General features: G+C 44.6%; 1 protein-coding gene across 2 annotated transcripts in view; it reads left to right on the top strand.

Moving 5' to 3' along the window:
- The first annotated feature begins 7,766 nt into the window (after positions 1-7,766).
- The window catches only part of LOC113526153 (ankyrin repeat domain-containing protein 10), a 31,510-nt gene continuing 26,791 nt past the window's right edge, over positions 7,767-12,485 (top strand). Inside the window, exons 1-2 of one of the 2 annotated variants that reach the window (XM_034304446.2) lie at positions 7,767-8,236; positions 10,754-10,906. In XM_034304446.2, coding sequence (XP_034160337.1) covers positions 8,039-8,236; positions 10,754-10,906 — 351 coding nt within the window. In that variant the 5' untranslated portion in view covers positions 7,767-8,038. The remainder of the gene's footprint in view (positions 8,237-10,753; positions 10,907-12,485) is intronic. The other variant, XM_034304445.2, reaches the window with a different exon arrangement.

Below are 12,485 nucleotides of genomic sequence, written 5' to 3' on the forward strand. Positions count from 1 at the left end.
ACTAGCCCACTGCCAAGTGGTGAAACTGGGTCAACTGGTCAAGCTGCTCCTTTCTTCGCTGCGCAGCCACCTGCAGCCAAACTCCAGTTTCATAGAGCTGTACATTTTCTCAGTGGGATTGAGACTGCGGCTGACATAGGCAATGGGACGGACTTTAACATCTTGCTCCTGTGACAATACTGCCCCCAAGCCTTGGTGACTGGCATCAACCTCTAAAATAAAAGGCAGTGTAAAATTAGCGAAAGCAAGTCCGGGTGCCTTTACAAGGCTCACCGACCAGGCTTCTGCCAAACAAGGCCCCTGCCCCTTCCAGGTCCGGCCTCCACCAACCTCTGCTACCAGGTAGCTTCAAGAACCCCTCAATGAATCGCTAATAATAACTGGTGAAACCTAGAAAGGAGCACAACTCTGAAACAGTTGTGGGGCATGGCCAATTAACCACAGCAGATACCTTGTCAGGGTCTGTTGATACTCCATCACTAGAAACGATGTGGCCCAGGTAACGGACTTCTCTTTTGAAGAAACAACACTTCTGCAATTTAGCCTTCAAGCCGTCCTGTTGCAGTCGACTCAGTACAATCTCCAAGCGGCTCATGTGCTGATCTATGTCAGAAGAAACACTATGATGCCATCAAGATACGACAAGAGTGGCTGGCAGTTCTGATCACGAAACATCCTTTCCATAAGTCTTTGGAATGTACTGAGCACATTACATAGCCCAAAGGGCATTCGATTAACCTAATCAAATAACCCAAAAGGTTTAAAAAAGGCTGTCTTTCGGCACTCGCTATCCGTAACCAGGATCTGGTTATAGCCACTACCCAAATCCTGGTAGTGAACCACTGGGCACCAGACAATGCATCCAAGGACTCCTCAATGGGGGGGGGGAGAAATGCATCCTTCCTAGTTTTGCCATTGAGCTGTTGGTAATCAACACACATCCGTAGGCTGCCATTTTTTTGTTCACCAGAACAATGGGAGAGGCATAGGGGCTACAACTTTCCTTGATGACCTGGCTATCACGCAACTGGCATATATGGGCCTTCACTGCATCATAGTCAGACAGGGGAATACGCCTATATCTCTGTCTCATAGGCTTTTCATCAAGCAAAGGAATATCATGAGAAATCAGAGTAGTACACCCAATATCACCCTCAAATGCAGAGAGGACTGATGCATATTTGCACAAAAGGACCTCATTTTATCTTGCGCCACACTGGGAAGGACAGACAAATCCACAGCCTGAGGTAGGGTTGAGAGCATGAAGAAACACATGTACAACCAATCTTCACAACTGGCACATAAGCTGTGCCTTGGATTACCTTAATCAAAGAAGGAGAAACAAGGAGACCATTGGGTAAACCGCTAGCATTAAAAAGTTTCAATCAAAACTGCTGCATTCAGCCCACAGAACTGACTAGAGCATGTAGTAGCCACTACCTTGACAGTCCGTGCTGGTATGTGAACTGGTTTGTGCACCCTCACTTCACTATAATTGTAATTTTATTATTTTTATTATTGTACCTGTAATATACAGTATATTATAATTGTGATGCTGACCAGAATGAATGCAGAGTAAGAATGACAATAAATTCTTCAATCTTGAATATCAACCAGACTGACTACCTCTTCTTTTATTAATGTTTTGCAACAACCTAGCTTGAACTTTCCTGCAGTTCTTGTAAGGCACTAACCACAATGCTAAAATTAGTAGAAAAAAGCTTAAGATGAAAATGGAGTGGAGGAAAAATGATTCAGTTAAAAATTTCAATCCTTCATAGATTCTGTAGTTCCTTCCCACTTCAAAGAAATTAGGTACACAGGCTTTTTATTTTCTCATCTTTGTCCTAACAAAAGCTATAGGCTTCCAGCACCTTTGGTACATCGACCCCGATGTTACGGTCGGTGGTTTGATCTGTCTTGTTTGTTTTTTTTTTTTTTGCCCCTCCCTTGTTTTTCTTGGCGTCGTTCTATCTCTACGAGCGTGTACACGCTCTCTATCTCTCTCTCTGTTTCTCCTAGGTGGATGCACCTGTTTGTTGTTGAGAGTGGCAGATTAATTGAGAGTAGTTAAAAGACGCCAACGAGGAGGAGAAAAGAACGACAGATTCTTGTGGGCCAGCCAGCAAACAGCGTCTTTGTGTCTTATTCCGTGTGTTTTCTTCTTTCTTTCTTGTTAGTTGTTGTCCGTTATGTCAAATTGTTACTTGGTTGATAAGTTTGTCGCAATTGTTATACATTGAGTGAGTGAGTAAATAGTCTTGAACAATTACATCGGACTCATTCTTTGTTTATGTTACATAATCTCTCTCTTTCTCGAGCCATTTAATGAGAGGTTTTAACACCCGAATAATAATGTCACAGTGGTGCCAAAAGTCAGGATTAAGGCTTTTACACCACTATAGAGTCCTCGTCCTTCACAGAAATTGTCAAATCCTTCTGCAACCTGCACCAAGTTCATCATCAATCCATCCTCAACCTGTGCGCCAAGCAGCGAGAATTCATTTGAGGCTCTAGTCATGGTGTTGACTGAATTCCTCAGAGCTTGGTGTAGCCCACCAGTACTCCAGCTGCGACCCAGAGGATGAACCAGAGGCTTTTGTGGAACTCTTGAAGGAGTGTGGCAGTACCATGGGCCTGGCCCAAGTCGCAGTGAGCCATTCTCCTCTTCCCACATCACCAGATCCTCGATCTGTTCTTGCTGTTCCTTTCTGCGCAGGTCGAGGACTGCTTGATGATGAACCTGGTGTAGGTTGCAGACAGACTTTACAATTTCTGTAAATGGTGAGGACACCATAGCAGCATAAAAGCCTTAATCCTAACTTTTGGCAACACTGTGACATTATTATTATTATTATTATTAGTAGTAGTAGTAGTAGTATTCAAGTGAAGTTTTAAAAATGAACAGCAGGGTGCTCCAGGAATCTACAATACACACAGTGTCATAGTTACTAGAGCTGTGCATTTTCAGTCTACTCTAAACTTTTTAACCACTTCTAGAAAAAAGAATCATGACAGTGATGTTTTAATGATTGTATGTATTACAGAAATAACAATGATTAAAAAAAGCACTGTAGCTTAAATGCATCTGGTGCAACAAGTTCAAAGGAAAGTAATATCAGAATGTACCTTGGCACTTCAGATTTCCTATTCAAATCTGTCAATGCAAACTAACAAAGAATGACTTAATCTGGGCTTTCAAATTGTCTTGGATTTGTCTGTATTCTTTGTACAATACAACAACTAAGCAAGCCTTAATATGTTTCTTTATTCGATTTCATTTTTTATACACTAGCTTTCTAGTTTTTTTTTTCTCCTGTTACTGAAAACCCACCACCAAACCGTTTACTTATAAGTACACAATGTTTAAACATGAACTTATTCAAGAGGAAAGTATATAATTAAACAACAACCTCCCTAATTATTAATGAGTCACAATTATTTTACAGTTATATTAGAGCTTAAAAGTGATGATCCCTCATTAAACATACTACATAATATCTAGGTTTGGATAAATTCTTGAAGAATGCTTCTTGAGGGAGATATTCTTCTTTTTCCAGTTGTAGAGAGTCACCTGTTCAGGAAAAGCAAAAATTGACAATTTTTGACATATTCGGGTTGAAGGAGTCAGTAAAGGAGAAAATGAATGTGACGTGAACATCTATTGTTAAGTCTTTAGTGCTGGTCTGAAAATTCTAGCAATTATCATGCCATTATGATATTACTATTCAAACTTACACAATCCTGGTTAATGTTCTGGATGTTTATTACTTACCTTCAGTAATAGCAGAGGAAATTAAGCTCCTCATTGCAGTCTCTGTTCTCCCAGACGTGAGTGTTGAAGTTGTACGCACCACAGCGATAGGGCTGGACTGGGCATGAAGGCAGTGATACCAGGCTCCCCAGCAGCATCCCGTTCACCCAGAACCATTTTCCATCGAGGAAACGCAGGCCTGTCCACACACTGGCTGTTTGGGCTTGTTTAGTCTCTATTTTAAGCAGGTCTAGAAGTGTATCAGAATCCACGAAGGCCAAGTCAGTGTAGCGAGTCCTGCAATGCTTAAGAGCCTCCTCCCATGGTTTATTCTCCTTCACCAACATGAACCTCCTATTACAAATGAAAGGAAAACTTCCTCCACAGCTAGTATCAAACCAGCCATACAGATTCATAACAACACAATTCTCTCCTGGACTCTGATCATTAGGCTCGCCGGAGTTCCACTTTGTGAAATTTGGTTCTTTTCCATCAGACCACTGCCAGATGTTTACATGTGATGCAGTTCTTTTCAGCCCAATCCAAGCCAAAAAAGAGTTCTGTCCTGTAACCTTCACAGCTTTCTGGTGTTCCTCTATGGTAGTGATGCTAGCCAAATCCCCATAGTCCTGCTTGCAATAGGTCTGAGCTGTAGACATTGGCACTTTCTGTGAACCATAAATGTATTCTCTTATCAGACTTACAGCCATCCCATAAAGTACCAACAGGAGACAAATAAAAAAGAGAGATTTCATCTCTGCTGTTATGCGTCTAAGCTCTGTAAACCTTTACTTGCCTCTCTGCCAACTCAGCTCACAACTTTCTGACTTCAGCTTGACTGAATTCATTTAAAGCACATGCAAAATAGCATAATAGTGTCACCGTCAGTTCACCAAAACCCAAAGTGTGGCAAGTTTGGACAACATCACATTTGTACTTGTAATGTACACCAATCAGCCATAAGATTAAAACCACTGACAGGTGAAGTGAATAACATTTATTTTCACATTACAGTGGCACCTGTCAAGGGGTGGAATATATTAGGCAGCAAGTGAGCAGTCTGTTCTCGAAGTTGATGTGTTGGAAGGAGAAAAAATGGGCAAGCGTAAGGATCTGAGCAACTTTGACAAGGGCCAAATTGTGATGGCTAGATGACTGGGTCAGAGCACCTTTAAAACAGCAGGTCTTGTGGGGTGTTCCCAGTATGCAGTGGTTAGTACCTACCAAAAGTGGTCCAAGGAAGGACAACCAGTGAACCGGTGACAGAGTCATGGGCACCCAAGGCATATTGATGCACGTGGGGAGCGAAGGCAGGCCCATCTGGAAAAAATTATGGCTATGATGAAAAGGTTTCAGAACACACACTGCATTGCAGCTTGCTGTGTATGGGGCTGTATAGCTGCAGACCAGTCAGAGTGCCCATGCTGACCCCTGTCCACTACAGAAAACTCCTACAATGGGCACGTGATCATCAGAACTGGACCATGGAGCAATGGAAGAGGGTGGCCTGGTCGGATGAATCATGTTTTCTTTTTCATCATGTGGACGGCCGGATGTTTGTGCGCCACTTGCCTGGGGAACAGATGGCACCAGGACGCACTTTGGGAAGAAGGCAAGCTGGCGGAGGCAGTGTGATGCTCTGGGCAATGTTCTGCTGGGAAACCTTGGGTCCTGGCATTTATGTGGATGTTACTTTGACACGTACCACCTACCTAAACACTGTTGCAGACCAAGTTCACCCCTTTATGGCAACGGGATACCCAAATGGCAGTGGCCTCTTTCAGCAGGATAATGCACCCTGCAACACTGCAAAAATTGTTCAGGAATGGTTTTAGGAACATGAAAAAGAGTTCAAGGTGTTGACTTGGCCTCCAAATTCCCCAGATCTCAATTTGATCGAGAATCTGTGGGATGTGCCTGACAAAAAAGTCATATCCATGGAGGCCCCACCTCACAACTTACATGACTTAAATGATCTGCTGCTAATGTCTTGGTACCAGATACCACAGCACACCTTCAGAGGTCTTCTGGAGTCCATGCCTCAAGGGGTCAGAGCTGTTTTACCAACACAAGGGGGACCCACACAATATTAGGCAGGTGGTTTTAATGTTTTAGCTGATCGGTGTATATCATTCATTTGCTAGTGACCAGAATGAATGCAAAGTAGAATGACAATGAATTCTGGATTCATGAATATCAACCAGACTATTAGACTTCTTCTAATAGTAGGAAGAGGAGAATGGCCCCTGGACAATGGTGTCCGACCCTACTAAGTGTTCCACAAAAGCCTCTGGGTCTTCCTGCAGAGTCATCTTTGTGATGGTGGTGTGTGCTGAAGGTGGGTCAGTGGCCACTGGAGTACTGGCAGGGTGCACTAGGCCCCAGGAGAGCTTGTCTTTCCTCAGCTTGCACCATCACCAGAGCCTCGATACGTTCTTGGATAAAAAGTATAATGTGTCTTTGTTTAATAAATAAAAATTGGCAAATTGCTGTCGTATAAGAGGAAAAAAACACTTAGGGATGTGCGTTTATAAGAAATTAATCAACTCTGGGGTGGTAATCGATGATTATTTTCCTGTAAAAGTGCATTCCAAAGTGTTTCTTTCCTTACTTACTGAACATCAAAGAGCACTATTTATTATGAATATCAATAACTCATTAAAACAAATTAATAAATGTGTCAGGTAAGTTGTACATTGTATTAAAAAGGCAATAAACTACAATAGTTTATTTTAATAAAATCACTTGATATGAGTCTTGAAAATATAACGTTTCTAAAAATCAAATGAAGGAGCAACTTTAATTTTTTAAATTTTATCTTATTGGTTATTATTATTATTATTATTATTATTAGCAACCCTGGACAGCAACGTGCTCCAGGCACTTACAGTCCATCTGGTTTCATAATTAATAAAGCAGTGCATTTTCAGACTATTCTTTAGTAAATATCAAAGAAAAGCTTTAATGATTTTATGTAGAACAGCAATAACAAATATGGCTGCAAGCAGTAACTGGCGGGTCCAAGCACCGAGGGTGCTGCAACGTAAGAATTCCTATGTACATGTACTGTACAAATGGAGTATAAATGCATCTTCACCCATGAGCCCTCCAGATCTGCTCCTTTTTCCCAAACCTGTACCCACAATGCACAACATTACAAGAGGACTAGGACACAAAAAGCAACAGTATGAACACAAAAGGGCCTTTTGCATTGCGGGAACCTTTTCATAGTACCTGAACTAATTGTGGAACTACCCACTTTTTGGCGTTTTCGCACCTCTGGAACTGGGTGTGATTTTAGTACCGACTGCCTTTTTCGAGAACCAAATGAGCTCCTACTCCGGAGCAGGGTCTAACCAGCACAACTGGTACTATCCGTGACGTAAGTAGACGTTGATTGGCCAAACGCGTACGAAAACGCCCTCACTTACAAACATACTGTAGTGTCGACTTATTTCACAAGTATGGAGAACAGCGATAGATGGATGCGAGACACAACAAAAACACAGCTCCGATCACAGCGTCCTCCATCCTCCGGTTGTTTACGTTGTTCTTCTTTGTTTCTGTTGTTGAACGCCGCGCACAAATGACGTCGCTGTCGACCGGCTTACGTCACTTCCTAGTGCCCACTGTCGGTGCGAATGCAGCCCTTTAAATGGTACTGGGAAATAGTTCACACAAAATCGCCCAGTACTTTAGTACTGTAAATTTAGCTCTGGAACTAAAGCGGTGCGAAAGGCCCTACAGAGGTCCGAAAAAAACAATCCGAGTCCTCTTTCAGGGACCGGGACAGTGTGAATGTGAAGAGAACTGGGTCCTTTTTCACTTGGTTCACCTCTTGGTCCACTTCAACGGGTCTGAGTTCGGTTCTTTTAAAGAGAACTCGAGTAGAGGCTTTCTGAGCACACAGTCGCTACAGTACTCAGAGGAGTCGGACACACTGGAATCCAGTCCAGGATTTTGTTTTCGCCGTGAGAGCAGGACTCCTTAAGAGTCTGGAAATCCGGTTCTGGTTTTATTTCAATCCCCGTCGTCGTTTGCTGCTCGGTTTGCGCTGAAGTTCCGTATCTGCGCGCGCGCGTGCGTGTGTGTGTGTGTGTGTCTCGCGCTGTTGTTTTTATAATCAGAGCGAGCATCTCGAACCGGATTTATTAGTATTATTGGGTTTTTTATTCGGATTCCGGTGTCGGTGGGTCGTTGGGGGAGCACTCTCGGTGTGTGTGTGTGTGTGTGTGTGTGTGTGTGAGTGTGTGTGAGTGAGAGAGAGAGAGAGAGAGAGAGAGAATGTCGGCGGTTGGAGAGTGCGGCTTCTCCAGCGAGGAGGTGCTGAGCGCGCGCTTCCCGTTGCACCGCGCGTGCAGGGACGGCGACGTGCTCGCGCTCCTCTCGCTGCTCCACGGCGACGCGCACCGAGCCGAGCTGCTCACCGAGGACTCCTTCTACGGCTGGACGCCCATCCACTGGGCCGCTCACTTCGGCAGGGTACACACACACACACACACACACACACACACACACAGCGCTACATTAGCTAATGGCGACCTGCTAGCATGACTAGCTCACCGCGAGCGGTTACCTAGCAACAGCTGTTCGGGTTCAGCTAATTCTAGCTGGCCCGGTTCTTAAACATGAATTATTATTATTATTATTTTTCTTTGTTATAAACAATTTCTAAGTTTGTCAATTTAACTTAAATAAGCCATTTAAAGCTTTTTGCTTCTGTGCGCGATGAAGAAAGATTAACTTTTTAAAAACGTATTTCTTTTTTAAAACGGATTTAATTTTTTAATCGTGTACATGTACTTTTTTTTTTATTTATAAATATTTTTAAAAATTGTTAGTGACAATATATATTTTTTTTACTCTGGGAAAGACGTTACAAATGAGTAGGGTATTTTAAAAAAAATACAGAATACTACCACAATGAACTTTTGCTAATTAGAACGTAAAAATGTACATTTATGCAAATATATGCAAATTTATGCAAATGAGGCATCTACTTATATTGTTTAAACATTTGCATACTGAACAAAAATCGCGATGGTGCTAGAATTAAAACATTTCTTGCAGTGGAAAAGCTTCCCCCAGAAGGTGTTGATTAGTTTTCTATAACAGCGGCTCTGGCAGTAGTGCAGGTTTATTATTAACACGTTTCTATAGCAACAGCTCCTTCACAGGGGCGTTTAATATTTAAGGAAGGAGTCTCCAGTTTCAGAGGTAAAGCTGTAGCTTTAAGTTTATCTTCAGGACAGAAGAGTTTACGCTTCTTTCTAAAACTTTTGTGCTGTTTTAGGAAATTAATCAACCTCACGGTTTCGCCGTGTTCGATATTTTAGTTTCCATGGCGCAGTGGAGAGCAAATATTTACTCGAGTTGTTTATTCGGTGCCGTCGCGTAGATAAAACTCGTCAATAAAACGGTTTCACGCCCGAATCATCACACAGACGGAGGCGTGTTGGTTATAAACTTAACTCATTAACTACAATCTCACAAAAAAAACCTGCAATTTTAAAAAATATATATATATAATTTATGCGTGTTCTTATTAGTTAGGAAAATGTAGCGTGTTTATAAGAACACTTGTGTTTATTTAGAGAGTGTGATAAGAAAACAAAAGCGTAGTAGTGTTTACTTTAGGCACACACACACACACACACACACACACACACACACACACCGGGTGTGGCATTGGGGGAGTGTGCGAGAGTGTGAGAAATATCACACATTTAATCAGACTTCCTGGATTTGTTTCACACACACACACACACACACACACACACACACACTCTCTGCCACACACACACACATGGGGCGTGGCATTGGGAGCGTGAGTGTGTGAGAGTGTGTGTGTGTGTGAGTGGCAGAGTGTGTGTGTGTGAGTGGCAGAGTGTGTGTGTGTGTGTGGCAGAGTGTGTGTGTGTGTGTGTGTGTGGCAGAGTGTGTGTGTGTGTGTGTGTGTGGCAGAGTGTGTGTGTGTGTGTGAGTGGCAGAGTGTGTGTGTGTGTGAGTGGCAGAGTGTGTGTGTGTGTGTGTGTGTGTGAGTGGCAGAGTGTGTGTGTGTGTGTGTGTGTGAGTGGCAGAGTGTGTGTGTGTGTGTGTGTGTGTGTGTGTGAGTGGCAGAGTGTGTGTGTGTGTGTGAATGGCAGAGTGTGTGTGTGTGTGTGTGTGTGTGTGAGTGGCAGAGTGTGTGTGTGTGTGTGTGTGAGTGGCAGAGTGTGTGTGTGTGTGTGTGTGTGTGTGAGTGGCCGAGTGTGTGTGTGTGTGTGAGTGGCCGAGTGTGTGTGAGTGGCCGAGTGTGTGTGAGTGGCCGAGTGTGTGTGTGGCCGAGTGTGTGTGTGGCCGAGTGTGTGTGTGTGTGAGTGGCCGAGTGTGTATGTGTGTGAGTGGCCGAGTGAGTGTGTGTGGCAGAGTGAGTGTGTGTGGCAGAGTGAGTGTGTGTGGCAGAGTGTGTGTGGCAGAGTGTGTGTGTGTGTGTGTGTGTGTGTGTGTGTGTGAGTGGCCGAGTGAGTGTGTGTGTGTGTGTGTGTGTGTGGCAGAGTGTGTGTGTGTGTGTGTGTGTGTGTGTGTGTGAGTGGCAGAGTGAGTGAGTGTGTGTGTGTGTGTGTGTGTGAGTGGCCGAGTGAGTGTGTGTGTGTGTGTGTGAGTGGCCGAGTGTGTGTGTGTGTGTGTGTGTGTGAGTGGCCGAGTGTGTGTGTGTGTGTGTGTGTGGCAGTGTGTGTGTGTGTGTGTGTGTGTGTGTGTGAGTAGCAGAGTGTTTGTGAGAAATATCACACATGTAATCAGACTTCCTGGATTATTTGTTTTATACACACACACACACACACACACACGTGTCGAACTTGTGTCACTTGTGCTAGACTGTGTGTGAGTGCGCGTGTGTGTGTGTGTGAGTGCGCGAGTGTGTGTGTGTGTGTGAGTGCGCGAGTGTGTATGTGTGTGTGTGTTTTTTCTCTGACGGTGTGTTTGATCGATTATAACTCCGCGTCTGGTTTCCTGCAGCTGGAGTGTGTGATGCAGCTGGTGCAGGCGGGTTGCGGCGTAAACGCCTCGACGTCACGTTTCGCTCAGACTCCGGCTCACATCGCGGCGTTCGGCGGACACCCGCAGTGCCTGATGTGGCTCCTGCAGGCCGGCGCTGACCTGAACAGGCAGGTGGGTCACCTGTAAACCTCACGACCGTCTCTCAGGGTCGAAGCACAGCGTCCGTCAACGTTACAGACAAAATCTTACCTCAACGAGACCCAGTGGAACATGAGCATGTTTAAAAAACACTTATATTACTGCTAAAGCCTGAGGATGGTGTGTGTGTGGGAGAGTGTGTGTGTGTGTGGGAGAGTGTGTGTGTGTGTGGGAGAGTGTGTGTGTGGGAGAGTGTGTGTGTGGGAGAGTGTGTGTGTGGGAGAGTGTGTGTGTGGGAGAGTGTGTGTGTGGGGGAGTGTGTGTGTGTGGGAGAGTGTGTGTGTGGGAGAGTGTGTGTGGGAGAGTGTGTGGGGGAGAGTGTGTGTGGGAGAGTGTGTGTGTGGGAGAGTGTGTGTGTGGGAGAGTGTGTGTGTGGGAGAGTGTGTGTGTGGGAGAGTGTGTGTGTGGGAGAGTGTGTGTGTGGGGGAGTGTGTGTGTGTGGGAGAGTGTGTGTGTGGGAGAGTGTGTGGGAGAGAGTGTGTGGGGGAGAGTGTGTGTGTGGGGGAGTGTGTGTGTGGGGGAGTGTGTGTGTGTGTCGGAGAGTGTGTGTGGGAGAGTGTGTGTGTGGGAGAGTGTGTGTGTGGGAGAGTGTGTGTGTGGGGGAGTGTGTGTGTGGGGGAGTGTGTGGGAGAGTGTGTGGGGGAGAGTGTGTGTGTGGGGGAGAGTGTGTGTGTGGGGGAGAGTGTGTGTGTGGGGGAGTGTGTGTGTGTGTCGGAGAGTGTGTGTGTGGGAGAGTGTGTGTGTGGGAGAGTGTGTGTGTGGGGGAGTGTGTGTGTGTGTGTGTGTGTGTGGGAGAGAGTGTGTGTGGGGGAGTTTGATGATGATGTTTGGCGGTGGAGTTTGATGATGATGTTTGGCGATGGAGTTTGCTGATGATGTTTGGCGGTGGAGTTTGAAGATGTTTGGCGGTGGAGTTTGATGATGTTTGGCGGTGGAGTTTGCTGAAGATGTTTGACAGTGGAGTTTGGTGGAGTTTGAAGATGTTTGATGGTGGAGTTTGAAGATGTTTGATGGTGGAGTTTGAAGATGTTTGGCGGTGAAGTTTGAAGATGTTTGCTGGTGGAGTTTGATGATGTTTGGCGGTGAAGTTTGAAGATGTTTGATGGTGGAGTTTGAAGATGTTTGATGGTGGAGTTTGAAGATGTTTGGCGGTGGAGTTTGATGATGTTTGGCGGTGAAGTTTGAAGATGTTTGATGGTGGAGTTTGAAGATGTTTGATGGTGGAGTTTGAAGATGTTTGGCGGTGGAGTTTGATGATGTTTGGCGGTGAAGTTTGAAGATGTTTGCTGGTGGAGTTTGATAAAGATGTTTGGCGGTGGAGTTTGCTGAAGATGTTTGACAGTGGAGTTTGGTGGAGTTTGAAGATGTTTGATGGTGGAGTTTGAAGATGTTTGATGGTGGAGTTTGGTGGTGGAGTGACGTATTTTTGTAGCCGACCCAGAAGTTAGCATCGCCTGTTTCCCTCAACAAAAAGCCAGTAAGAATAAATCTAAGAATAAATAATCTCTGTGAACAAAAAGTTTATGACTCTTACACGCTTTGTTCATCAAGA

This window comes from Pangasianodon hypophthalmus, chromosome 5, assembly GCF_027358585.1.
Source record: "Pangasianodon hypophthalmus isolate fPanHyp1 chromosome 5, fPanHyp1.pri, whole genome shotgun sequence".
Classification (NCBI taxonomy): Eukaryota; Metazoa; Chordata; class Actinopteri; order Siluriformes; family Pangasiidae; genus Pangasianodon; species Pangasianodon hypophthalmus.